The following is a 13,731-nucleotide window of genomic DNA, read 5'->3' as shown; positions in this document are numbered from 1 at the left end:
TACATCTAACAATAAGAACAATATTTGATAATTACTTGAGTTAGTGCCCTTTATTTTTTCATGGAAACTGATCAATGGGACAGTGATGTATGCAGATTTCACTTTTTATTTGTGACAACCTTTATGGACTGCTCAGACGACATATAACTGCTGAGGGTGTTACTTGTATAAATTTGTCAGTTATACTTTTAATCAAAATATTACAGAAAGAATAAATAACACTCTTCTGCAGCTATTTTTACATTTTAAACCAACCAGAAAGTTATATAAATGGTTTATCTGATATTTGTTATATTGCTTTCAAATATTATCAATATATTTGTAGTGTACCAAAAAGCCGATTTTTTTCAACTCTGTATCCAAAACCGATTGTTCTGAGTGCCGGTACAAGTTTCACCTTACCAGTGACCTTTCGTCCATTAGAGAAAAGTGTTTACGAGGATAAAATTCAGTTCAGAACACAGGTACATGTATAGATATTCTCTCTGTTTTCATAAATAAACCGTATTCAGGAATCAATAAGTGTAATTTTAAAAACGATTTAGCAATCGAGTTTAATAAACTAATACCTGTATTCTATATTAAATAACAGGAAGGAGAATTTGAAGTTCCAATTAAAGCAGAGTTACCAAAATTTAACATTCAAGTTCCAGAAAAACTTGATTTTAAAATGTGTGCTGCCAAAGACTTTGTGGAAATGGTTTTTGAAGTCTTTAATTCTGGGTATGTAGTCTTTAAAGATGTCAATATTAAAGGTGTCCTGGTTAAAATTCATAATTTTCTTTGAAATGTATGAGGGACACTATAAAATTATTTTTGGACACAATAGCAGACCGAACCTCGTGCAATACAAGTCCTTATATAACATTCATTAACATTCATTTAAATATAGCGTATTCCAGATGATTTTGAGATTTATTACAAGTGAAATCTGGCACGAGTCAAGTTATTTGGGTATATTTTCATTAATTTCTAGCGATACTGATACTACAATCAAGTGGGAAGTTATATCACCATTTACTATTGAACCCAGTGAAGCTGATCTAAAATATAAATCATCATGTAAATTTAAAGCTACTTTCAGACCAGAGGTACGTGTATTATTACTGTTCTTTTCTCTATATAAAAATTTGTTTTTGATACTGGTGACATGTAGCTTTAAAATAATCAAATGATTGACTGCCCAGCAACATACAACAAACACAATTCAAAATGTTATACTGGATGTCCAAGTTCTTCACAATATAAAACTAATTCATTGAGTGGATGGTTCTGAGCCTGAAATGATTAAGAATTCTTTCAGTATGATTCTTGTGGCACGTGGCACATTCAGATGGAATGAAAAAATAGGTCTTGTGTACACATTGGTGTGCATGTAAAAGACCTTTGGCAGTTGCCCTTCTACATTAGCCCAGTCAGAGCAGAACAGTAGGATGTTAAACCCCATTTCATTTTATTTCTGGAAGAATGTGCCTTTAAAGGGACAATAACACTCTTGCTGGCTTGACAGCTCCAGAAAATAAAAAATAGCCCTATTCTAAGTTCTAGATGTGTTAGTGTCCTACCTGTTGTGTAAATTATCCATTAAATCCTATTTTACTTGTCCAGAGGGTTCAAAAATATTTTTAAATCCAAGTCACATTTGAAAAGCTTTACGTCAGGCTTTTCAAATCATTTAGTTGAATTTTTCCATTTTTTTAAATTAGGTGTGTTAAGATGAAATTTGTATCATCAATTAATTGGAATATTGTAAAATAGAACAATTTGTTGACCAGAATAAAGATTGGGACATATTATTCAGTTACAACAAGAGTGGTATTGAGCCTTTAAGTTTAATTCTTTTATCATTAAATGGGATCTATAGGCATAAATTTGAAGTATATTGAAATGAATTGAGATACAGAATATGATTAGACTTTTTATATAATAATATGTGCATGTATTTGATTTTAGGCTGCAACTGTATATAAAGGTGAAGCTATTTGTAAATATGGTCCAAATTCTAGCTTTGATAAAACAACAAACATTAAAGGAATTGGTAAGTTGTGGGTATAACAACAAAATTTATTTCTAGGTCGCCACCCAGAATTGTTGATGACAAGCACTACTGATTTTGAAGCTAATTCAAAGAATGTGTACATTTGCATGATTCCACTCGAGTTCTTGTTGAAAGTTATTAAGTATTATTAGGGTTTATAATTTCATGATTCAGACCTTGATGTATTTAACACTAACAGAATGCCAAACATGCTTAATGTAAATGGTAAAATCTGTTGTAAAGCCCTTTAAAACAATCTGATTTAAATACAGATCTATATCAATAGCTTCAACTACATGAAGATTTAACCGATTGTAGTTGGAGGTCACATCAGGGGTCATATGAGTGACTTTTGACCCTATGTATGACATCAGATTTTTGATTTACTAATCAGCATTGATGTTTCTGTTAGGATACCCACAGTTCCATGCACAGTATGCCAAAAACTCGTAACATTGTTTCATTGGCTAATCCCTCATATCAACCAGAACGTGGCTTATACAACAACTCTTCCAGATCCTCATATCAACCAGAACGTGGCTTATACAACAACTCTTCCAGATCCTAGTGTAGTAAAAACAAGTAAAACGAAATTTTGAACTATAAAAAACGAAACGAAATAGGATCTGTGTTTCAATCAGATTGCCTTTAAAACAAAATAAAGTGCCAAGTTTAACTTGAATCTCAAGATATAAACAAATTGCTCAGCTATGTGAACTACCATGATAGGATGGTTCAAAAAGGGTCAGCTTACCCTGCTTCATGCATGTGTAATGATATTGCTAGAATTTTTGCTCTTGAAATAAGATGGCTTTATATTTCATTAATTATTATCTTTGGCAAGTTAGTAATTTCAAACATATTCACATATATAGTGTGCACTAAATCAACTTAGTCTGTAATTGGCAGTTGACACATAAAAAAGAGTTATTTATCGAAAACATATGTCACTCATTTACCACCAGAATTACACGTGAGTGGAATTATTCTAATTGCATCATTTAGCTTAAAGTAACCAATCATATCGTTAATTGCACAGGTTCAGGGCCATGATCACACTTGATTGTGCGTGATATTCATATGGTTATAAGAGAAACCGGGGAACTTTGTAAGACAGACTTGAATTAGATTCCAGAGATCGAGGGTACATCTGAGTTCCTAGACAGCCGAGAGGCTGGATAGGGTGGAGAAGTGGTTTTAGCTATATAGTATTGTAATTTGTGCTATGCTTGTATACCTGTATTCAGTTATATGCTATAAAAAAATGTAGAAGCGAACTATGCATTATTATTCCTGGTAAGACAAACGTCTTAATAAACTGTAAGAAGTAAATACACAACGTGAAGCAGAAGTAAAGACAGCTAGAGACAAATTCTAGACGATCACAAGGCTACAGAAATATGTAGTAAGAAAAGATGCATGGGTCGTACGTAGGATGTGGCGACCGGTTTCCGACATATGCCCGCTCTCCACGTCAGACAGAAGGCTCATGGTGCTACATATGACACCTGTCACAACTTGTACTAATAATGTGGCCAAAAATGGCTAGAGTCTACAGGGCAAATTGACGTGAAAATTTGTTGCAGTTCTTAAAATAAAGCAAATATTTCTGAGAAGTATCCTGATCATTAGGTCTGCTAGACTTTTCTTGTATGCCTGACGCTAAAATTCTTGTAAATGTTTTTTGTTTATCGTACTTACTTTAAGTTGATTTTTTCAGGTAAATACCCACATATTTTGGTATCAGCCTCAGGTAAACCTGTTAATAATTTGAAACAAGAGAATTTAGAGTCAATCATTAATTTTGGAACAGTAGCGGTTGGATCATCAGTACAGAAATGGATGGAACTTCATAATCTCTCACCAGTATGTGCTTTCTAATATTTCTAGTAAAACACAAGCATCTTCTCACCTAAACACATGTTTCTAGTGTATACAAAACACAAGCATGTTCTCACCTAAACACATGTTTCTAGTGTATAGAAAACACAAGCATCTTCTCACCTAAACACATGTTTCTAGTGTATAGAAAACACAAGCATGTTCTCACATAAACACATGTTTCTAGTGTATAGAAAACACAAGCATGTTCTCACATAAACACATGTTTCTAGTGTATAGAAAACACAAGCATCTTCTCACCTAAACACATGTTTCTAGTGTATAGAAAACACAAGCATCTTCTCACCTAAACACATGTTTCTAGTGTGAAGAAAACACAAGCATCTTCTCACCTAAACACATGTTTCTAGTGTATAGAAAACACAAGCATGTTCTCACCTAAACACATGTTTCTAGTGTATAGAAAACACAAGCATCTTCTCACCTAAACACATGTTTCTAGTGTATAGAAAACACAAGCATCGTCTCACCTAAACACATGTTTCTAGTGTATAGAAAACACAAGCATCTTCTCACCTAAACACATGTTTCTAGTGTATAGAAAACACAAGCATCTTCTCACCTAAACACATGTTTCTAGTGTATAGAAAACACAAGCATCTTCTCACCTAAACACATGTTTCTAGTGTGAAGAAAACACAAGCATCTTCTCACCTAAACACATGTTTCTAGTGTATAGAAAACACAAGCATGTTCTCACCTAAACACATGTTTCTAATTCTAGTAGATAAAGATATATTGAGAAATATGAAAATTTTCTTCCAATATTTGCAGAAATTAATGCACAAATTATCATTCATTAAAATATCATGATACTGTTGTTGTGTTGTTTAGACGCACACACATTTCCTCACAATGAAAGTCATGACTTGAGGTATACATCTTCTAACTCTCAAACTTTGAGTCTGACTCAATCTTCGGATACATTTCAAAGAAATTGGATTTCTGTGTGATTTCTCCTTCATAATTTGAGTAAGATTTGTAGTCGGATATTCAGGAGATTGGGCCTTAATAAAGTATGGGTCAAGCCCCAACTTGGGGCCCCGGACCCCCTGGACTCTGGTATTAATACCGGTATTAAATGAGAAGAATAGGAAGTTAATTTAGAATTGTGTGTTTTCTAGGTAAGGGTACCATTTCAAGTAGAACATCAACAACATGCTAATAGTATTGATAAAGTATTTAATTGTTTGATGAAGAATGGAATTGTTCCACCAATGACAGCTGTGAGAATTCCTGTAAGTATATAGCATGTAGTTTTAATCTCAAGACTAATAATTTATTTATAGACAAGCATGCAATAAAATTGATGTGTATGCAGAATTAAGATTGATATGTATGTAGAATTGAGATTGATGTGTATGTAGAATTAAGATTGACATGTAAGTAGAATTAAGATTGACATGAAATGTAGAATTAACATTAGAATCAGAAAATAAGATTATGTGTCTAATTGATGGTAAATCTTGAATTTAGTGTTTGTAAATTCAGTTTGTATGTATACGACAATTTGTTGCTAGATGACAGGAGCGGATCCAGGAATTTTTGCAGGAGGGGGTTTGCAAGGTTCCTGTTAAGGAAGTTTGACAGTTGACAATGCATGATGCCATCATCGTCTCCAAATTACGTAGCCATACAAACACACTGAGCTTTTTAAAGTTTGACATCAATTTTTATTATGAATTAATAGGATCACATTGTGATTCAATTTCATTGATACAAAGCATTAATTATTGTGATATCACATATGTCTATATCATTATCGCGTGCTTTGAATGCCCATCCCATCTCACCATCTGATGATAAAGCATACGACCGTGACACTTTTCTCTGGATCCACCCCTAGATGAAAAAAGCTCTCTGTATTGTTATTGTATAAAATTATTAATTCTAAGTTTGTCAACCGACATATATAACCTAACAAATGAGAATGTTTTAAGATACTCCGTGACTTGAGATAAATTGTGTTTGTTATATTTTAGATGATGTATACACCTAGTTTAGTTGATACATCAAATATAGATTATTTCACTGTATCAGCTGTAGGAAATATTAGTCAAAGTTTAGTTAAATGTGTTGGCATGTCAAAAGGTAGGCTTGATGATTTATATTTTATGTTTAGCTTATTACAGAAGAAAATTGATAAAGATAATTTTCAGTTCCAGTGGAGATGGAAAGAAAAGTTTATAGTCTATGACTATAAATTAAATTATCACTTTATCGTACCACTTTAAGGACTGCACCTTTTCCGCAGTGGTAGGATTGATGGTCCAGATCTGGTCAAATTTATGCCATTGGTTAATTTTGTATTGTTGACAAAAGATGACTTTCATTGCTCATGAAAATGGTTTCTTTTCACAGACTTGAATCGGAAGGTCAAGCCAATAAGTGACATGTTTTAAGATGCCGGTCATTATGGAAAATTTGACTGAAATTTCTGCTCTGTCATTCCAATCTGTGAAAATAAGACAAAAAACAATCAAATTAGTTGAATTCCATGAGTTAACTTGTATTTTCATAGACTTAAGGCATTGCCAGTCTACTCAAAATTTCAGGGCAAGTAAATTAATGTATAAATACTGAATCTGTTAATTATTAGGGCCAATAGTACAGCTGAGTTTCCGTGCTGTGAATTTTATGCAAATCGATTTGGGTCAGACAGCTACTAAAAGTGTGGAAGTCATCAATAATTCTGATGTGGAGGCTGTTTATCAGGTGAGTTATCTCCCCTTTATATTATCTGATGGAACTTGATGAGCGAGAAAGTTGATTAGAATTTTCCGGCATACACAGCAGAGAATCCTTGACAGTTGAAATTAGTCGGTAGAGAATAGTAGGACGTTAAACCCCATTTCCTTTCATTTTACAGTGATGTAAAAAGATCAGCACAGACATACTCAATGTTCTTACTTAACACCTAGTCGTGTATTTGTTTTTCAGTTTATGATAGAATCAGAAGATAGTGTTTTTAAATTTCAACAAGTTGCCGGTGTGTTAAAGCCAAAAACAAAAGATACGATTATTTTGAAATTTTGTCCACCTTATCCTATTAACTATTATCGTCGTATTACATGTCTGGTACATAATCAGGTAAAAAAATCTACATAATATTGTTTCTGGAAATATTTAATTCACAATAGGGTATTCTTTGAAAACAATTTTAATGTACATGAATCATATTGAATTATGTAGGTAATATTTATATTCCTTACTCTTGCTAAAGTACCGGGAAACCATGATTGATAAGCTGTCTTAGATAAACTCAGAATTCAGATTAAATTCTTATTATTTTTTTCTAGATAATCTATAAAAGCTTTAAATGAAAATTCCATTCTACAAATATAAGACTGACAATAAAAATCTAATAAAAAGTAACTGTGATTTATTATATGATATCTGTATGCTGTTATATAATTGTGTTTCAGGGCCCACTATTTTTAGATCTACTGGGTACGTGTCATTCAGAGACAGTCAAACCAGCCGTTTTACTATCAAAACATATTGATAGATATAAAGTTCATGCAGAACGAGGATTCTCATTTTATGCTCCAGAGGTAAACTTGTAATTTATACAGGACACACTTATGTGGAGTACAGTTACTGACGTTTTGACCAGAATTTTCTATTTTTTTTATCAACCAAGCAAATAAACAGTAATCGTTTTTCATAGAATTGTGTCTTGTTGGATATATCCAGGTCAATTGTAAAGGGGCGGGGGTGGGGGGTGGGGGGGTGGTTGAATGGTTAAAACTTGCGCATCGGATCATAAGGTCTGTCATTGAGTCAAGTGGCATGGTTTTTATTCCCCGCATGAATGTGACAAGGTTTTGGGTTACCTGTCCAACCTCGTGGGTTTTCTCCAGGTTATCCGGTTTCCTCCCCCTGCCAAAGACCCCTACGTGCAACTAAATTATATGTTAGTCCCGAAATGACCTAGTTTGTGTCTGTCAAGTGAATATTAAACCTGATTTTTCTCTCTCAATTACTAAATGCAACTGAAACAGTTTAAGCTTACAATTAATTTTTCCATAAAAAAAAATTATATTCAACTTTTATTTTCATTATTTTTACCAAATTTGTTGTTAGTTAACAAATTGTATTGTTAGATTATCAAAATGTATTGTGAGATTATCAAAATTATTATTGTTTCTATTATTCAGCAATTGAATGAATTAATTCAAGAGGGCAAACTTCTCCCTGATAAAGATGGATATTTACAAAAAACAGATGTAAGTATGAAAACATTTTAAAAGGCCTATCTTTATGACATACATGCACCCTCTTCTGTAAAGATTTAATACCTTGTTTCTAATTTGGAAAAATAGATTTATCATATGGTTGAAGTGAGTTTATATTTATACCAATACTTTTTGTATGGAATGTATTTAATTTATTTGATTTGATGAATGCTTGAAATAAATGTATAGTGGTATATTGGGGCACAATCAGAAGGGCTAATTAAAAACCGGCATCTTACATTTCACTCCATCCCAGAATTCCATCTAGGATCAAAGCCTTTCATTAATCAAGGGAAGTTACTAAATTAACACAAAGAACTCAAGAAGGCTTCAGACCACTATTCCTTAATAATAATATGAATAAGTTGGTTTAGTAATGGAGTATATGACAGTATTATTGATACCATGCTTTATTTTCAGTCTGAAACATTAGAAGTAAAGGATAACTCATCTTGTTCATCTCAACCTATGGATTATTATTTTAATGATGGATTTCATTCAGATGTTATGGTTAGTTTATTTATCATAATTTACTCAATACATTAATCACAATAATTCCCTGATACAAGTTAGTCAGTCTTTTATATAGTTGTCTATCATGTAATATTGTTAATTGTAATAATCATATGACTCACTGAAAGGAAAATGAAGGAATACAGTTATTGTAATTATTATTTATTTTTTTTAAAAGACAACAGTACCACATGTTAGTTGTGATATTAATGTAGCAGATTTTGGAAATTGTCAAAGTTTACGTACTGTTGAAGATAAGGTAAATAAAGTTTAATTTGAGTTCCTTTGTTTTTTGAGAATACAAAATTACTTACTGATGATGTTGTAAGAGATTAATTTACTGTCTTTTATTTATGGTTAAATAGGGAGTCACGATGGCTCCGTACCTAAGATGCTGGCTTGTTAGCATGAAGGTCTCGGATTCGCTCCCGATGTTGGCCGAGCAATATCTTCAAGATTTTACCGACATGGTTTCCACTTGTCAGTGATGTAGGACAGAAGGCCCATGTACACATTGACGTGCAGATAAACGAACCCTTGACTGTTTGATTTAAATATAAGAGTAGGCCGGCCGTAGCACCGCTATTCAGACAAAATTTCCCTGGTAGCACAGTGCATGGTATATACTTGTTTTCATTAGAACAGATGGAGCATTAAAGTAGGGCGTTAATCCCCATTCATTTCATTTATGCTAAAATAACCTGAATGATTTTAATATATAAACCATGTTCATATTTGTTATTTTAGACTGTAAACATTACAAATCATACAAGAGGAAAAGTTACTGTTCAATGGATAGAAAGTAAGTGATTTGTATTTTATTATCAAAATGTTTTAATGTTGTATCTAATGTTTTTAAAGTTGATGATGTCTCATCATGCTACCCATGTGCAGTGGTGCTTCTACATCATATGTGCCTGTTAGAATAGAATTCAACTTTTCAAGTACTACTGAATATTTGAATCCGTAGACTTACATTGTTAAATTTGATAATATGAAAGTTTAAGGCTTAAATTTAAAACTAATTGTGATTTTTTTTTACTTCAGATTCTGGTGTTCAATTTTCTGTTCATCCTACAACATTAGATATCCCACCATTAAAAACCTGTTCTTTTAGAGTTTCTTTTAAACCTGTAAGTTTATTTTAAATTTATAATCGTAATAACTATTAGTACATTGCTCAAAAAAAACCTAGACCATGCCCTTATAATCCAATTCAGTACAATAGTTTCTAAGCGACTAAATAATTAGTTCCCCCCTCATGTACAAGTTGGCATACACCTAAAATAACTGTTGGCAGTTGAAGTTCAATATAAGAGTATTCTATAGCGTTGCTGTCCGGGCAAAACTTCCCTTATAGCACACTGTATCTTCATAATCCCAGTTGGAGCAGAACAGTAGGATGTTAAACCCCATTTTATTTCATTTACTAAGTAGTTATTGGAATACATACAGAATTGCAATGATGTACTGTACTCTAATCGCCTGGAAGATCTATAGTTGAATCTATAGATGGGCAGTCTGATTAAAATACAGATCTATATTTCATTTCCTTTTTTTTATACTTACGATGGCCAACACTACATGAAAATCTGACCAGTTGTTGTGGAAGATCGCATCACAGGTCATATGAGCGGCGTTTGACCATGTAACGTCAGAGATTTGATTAACAAATCAGCATTGATGTTTCTAGTGGATTACCCACAGTGCCCTGCACCACACGCCAAAAGACCGTTTCATTGGCTAATCCTTCACATCATCCAGAACACGTCAATGATAACAACTCTTCCAGATCCTAGTGTAGTAATGACAAGAAAAAATGAAATTTTGAACTTTAAAAAACGAAACAAAATAGGATCTGTGTTTTAATCAGATTGTTAGATGAAGTTATGTCAAAAACTAATTTTCATGGTTGAAATGTAAGGAATGAAATGAATACAACAGATAATGTACCAAATAGATATATCCTCAGGTTCCCAATATTGAAAAAAAATATCTGTGTTTTTTATTTTGGTAAATATTTGTAATTTCCAGGGAGCACCAAATCAGTTTTATGGTGAAGAGTTAGAATGTTATGTATATTATAAAAGTTTACGTGATTATAGATTAGTACAAGATATAACACATTGTCCACCCTGGTGTTTAACACTTACTTGTACAGGTATAACCTCTATATCTTTATTCTTATAGTACATTGTAGCTTATATTTTATTTTTAAAGATGCATTATGTAAGATTTACATAAAGAGCTGTAATAGTTAAAAAATTAGATAATGAAAAATGGAAATATCGATATAGCTTAGATCTTTTATTATCATAGCAATGGTACTTGACAACCGAGACTATGACTTGATTATCCATTTTATCATTAAATTTTTAAATCTCCTGGGTGTTTAAATCCATTTAAATCTCGGCCATCCAATGGTGTAGAGGGTTGATAATAAGCTTGTCATGTGAATTAATGTCTAAATAATAGTTTATATATCATCATTTTAAGCCAGGTAGATTTAGCACTTACAACTTCTTCTTTAATGTCACATATAGTCATAATTTATTTCCTCTCGGCCATTGTTATTTTACAGAATATTATTCAGTTATGAATTTGATTGTTTTAAAATATTTCTGATTGTGTTAGTTATTTACATGTTCAAATGAATTCTATTTAACTTTGTAGGTCACACTTTTATGCCTCATCATGAAACATTCTGGCCAAGATATACGTTAGATAATCCTAAAGTTGTTTTTAATGCTGTAAATACCCAGGAATCAACCTATAGAACTATTCTAATGACAAACACTGGTACCACTCCTATATTTCTTGATATGGAATCCGATCCTGACAAGTAAGTTTACAAAAGTGACATCGGTTGAAATACATTTTAATTGAGCTTTTGAAGATTGGTCTTGACAGTGACAAAAGTGTGTCATTTGAAAAGTATTTGAATCAAAAAGGATTCACACTTTGAGAACTTAGGCAAAGGATGGCTGAGTGATAAAATTTGTCCTGATGGGTCCCCACCCTCTTTGTTTACAAAAGTGATCTATTATTTGTTGTAGAACTTTTTTAAGTATTGAGGAATATTGACCAATCATCACCGCTGAAATACTTTACTTCTGTCACGACTCTACAGGATCTGTTTATACAGTAAATACGTGTACCTATGCCAGACCTTATGATGCAAGCAAGTAATTGATACGGTCAGATTAGTCAGATTACACACAACAGTATAATAACAAAGTATAAAACATTAAAGAGGACGGGGGAGGATGGCCTAGTGGTCTTGAGTGACGCGCTTCGACCTCAAGCTGGCTTGTTGTGGTTTCAATCCCTGGTGTCAGCGTATGTGGCTTGGAGATAGGGACACCTTCTCAACCTCGTGGGTTTACTCTGGGTACTACGGTTTTCTCCCACAGGAAAGACCACTGCGCGTGCGCTAAGCTAATAAAAATGAAAATGAGACAACTTGTCTGGCATATCACCTTCGGTGGAAGCTGACGTTAAAAACACAAAGAACAACAAGTTTAAAGAAGTATATTATTTATTGTAGTGTTTTTATATCTTCAGTATATTTGCTGTAAAACCAAGGAAAGGTTTATTTAAAGGGAAATATCAGATTTTAACAGTAAAAGCTACACCTACAGAAACTAAAATCTACAAACAAGATTTAACTCTACGATTGAATGATAACGAAAAATACAACCAGGTAGGAAGTTGATATTGATATATATTTACCGACCAGCAGAAACCATGTTATATTACATCTTTCATATTCAGTTTATGTAAGATGGTGCTAAAAGTTGACTATAAAAGGCCTGTGCACATTTAGAATTATTTGTCAAGAATTTTCGATCACCGACGATTAATTATTGATCGACAATGAATTATGCAGTCTGACAGGATTGTCCCTGATGTTTTGTTAATTATATGTGTGCTACTGGCAAAGATGTCGCTGTGGCTCAGTGAGATAGATGCTGGCTCTCTAGTTGGGAAGTCACAGTTTCGCTCCTGATGTTGGCCGAGAAAATTCCTCTGGTTTTTCCTGTGTCAGTGGTGCAGGATTGTGGGCCTGACAAGGACAGGTGTCTAGTCATTTGAACGGTACACATTGGCGTAAAAGAACCCTTAACAGTTGGAATTCGATATAAAAATAAGCCGTAGTACTGCTGTCTGGGTAAATTTTCCCTTGTAGCACACTGTATGGCGTATGTCCGTCTTCATTAGCCTAGTCGGTGCAGAAAAGTAGGACGTTAAACTCCATTCCATTACATTTGCTACTGGCAAACACCATCACAACCATCCATTGGGGTTGATCAAGCCTATTTCCAATTGCATGCTTTTAAAGTTTTTGATGGAAGTCGCTGTGTTTACTTTGGTAAAAACCAATCTTTGTATGGATAAACACTAAATAAACATCACCATGTAAACACAAAAGCAATGGGAAATTCTTGTATGTGCTATATGTGTTTTGCTTAACAGATTGTCGCAGACAAGAGCAGTAATCTCTGGTGTGCATAGGCCTTAAAAAGTCTAACTGACTTGTATTAACATCAGAAAATCAGAGTAAATTATAGTATAGAGAGCTTGTATTACATCTTAACATTATATATGAAAATAAAATATTTATATTATAAAATGGTATTTTTATAGGTTATAGAGTTAAATGGTTCTGCGGAATCAGCAGAGGTATTATTAGATACTGATGGTACCATGTTCTTTAAACCTACTTGTGTTGGTACTTCCTCTAAAAAAAGTTATGGTATTAAAAATGTATCAAGAATACCACTCAGGTTAGTAATTCTATCCCTAATGATACAATATTACACTGTAGTAAGATACAGTTTGTTTACATGTTTATCTATTGAAAGCTGTGGTGGCTCATTGAGTAAGATGTTGGCTTGCTAATCTCAAGATCCTCTGTTTGATCCTGGTGTTGGCTGTGAAAGTTGGCAGGACAGAAGGCTTGGTAGGGTACAACGTATAATCGTTTGGATTGGGCAAAAAATCGAGGTCCCCTGTACACATTGGCATGCATGTTAAAGA

At 33.2% G+C, this 13,731-nt stretch overlaps 1 protein-coding gene across 1 annotated transcript in view; it reads left to right on the top strand.

Annotated features, from left to right (window-relative positions):
- The window catches only part of LOC126807988 (cilia- and flagella-associated protein 65), a 31,390-nt gene that overhangs the window by 1,601 nt on the left and 16,058 nt on the right, over positions 1–13,731 (top strand). Inside the window, exons 3-21 of the mRNA XM_050533005.1 lie at positions 326–464; positions 593–723; positions 977–1,091; positions 1,954–2,038; positions 3,759–3,904; positions 5,065–5,178; positions 5,923–6,031; positions 6,540–6,655; positions 6,881–7,030; positions 7,366–7,494; positions 8,101–8,169; positions 8,599–8,688; positions 8,870–8,950; positions 9,439–9,493; positions 9,739–9,824; positions 10,726–10,852; positions 11,365–11,533; positions 12,256–12,394; positions 13,339–13,478. Coding sequence (XP_050388962.1) covers positions 326–464; positions 593–723; positions 977–1,091; positions 1,954–2,038; positions 3,759–3,904; positions 5,065–5,178; positions 5,923–6,031; positions 6,540–6,655; positions 6,881–7,030; positions 7,366–7,494; positions 8,101–8,169; positions 8,599–8,688; positions 8,870–8,950; positions 9,439–9,493; positions 9,739–9,824; positions 10,726–10,852; positions 11,365–11,533; positions 12,256–12,394; positions 13,339–13,478 — 2,190 coding nt within the window. The remainder of the gene's footprint in view (positions 1–325; positions 465–592; positions 724–976; positions 1,092–1,953; positions 2,039–3,758; positions 3,905–5,064; positions 5,179–5,922; positions 6,032–6,539; positions 6,656–6,880; positions 7,031–7,365; positions 7,495–8,100; positions 8,170–8,598; positions 8,689–8,869; positions 8,951–9,438; positions 9,494–9,738; positions 9,825–10,725; positions 10,853–11,364; positions 11,534–12,255; positions 12,395–13,338; positions 13,479–13,731) is intronic.

This window comes from Patella vulgata, chromosome 9, assembly GCF_932274485.2.
Source record: "Patella vulgata chromosome 9, xgPatVulg1.2, whole genome shotgun sequence".
NCBI classification, from domain to species: Eukaryota; Metazoa; Mollusca; class Gastropoda; family Patellidae; genus Patella; species Patella vulgata.
The sequence above is the reverse complement of the archived record's forward strand: the minus strand, read 5'-3'. Positions and strand labels throughout refer to the sequence as shown.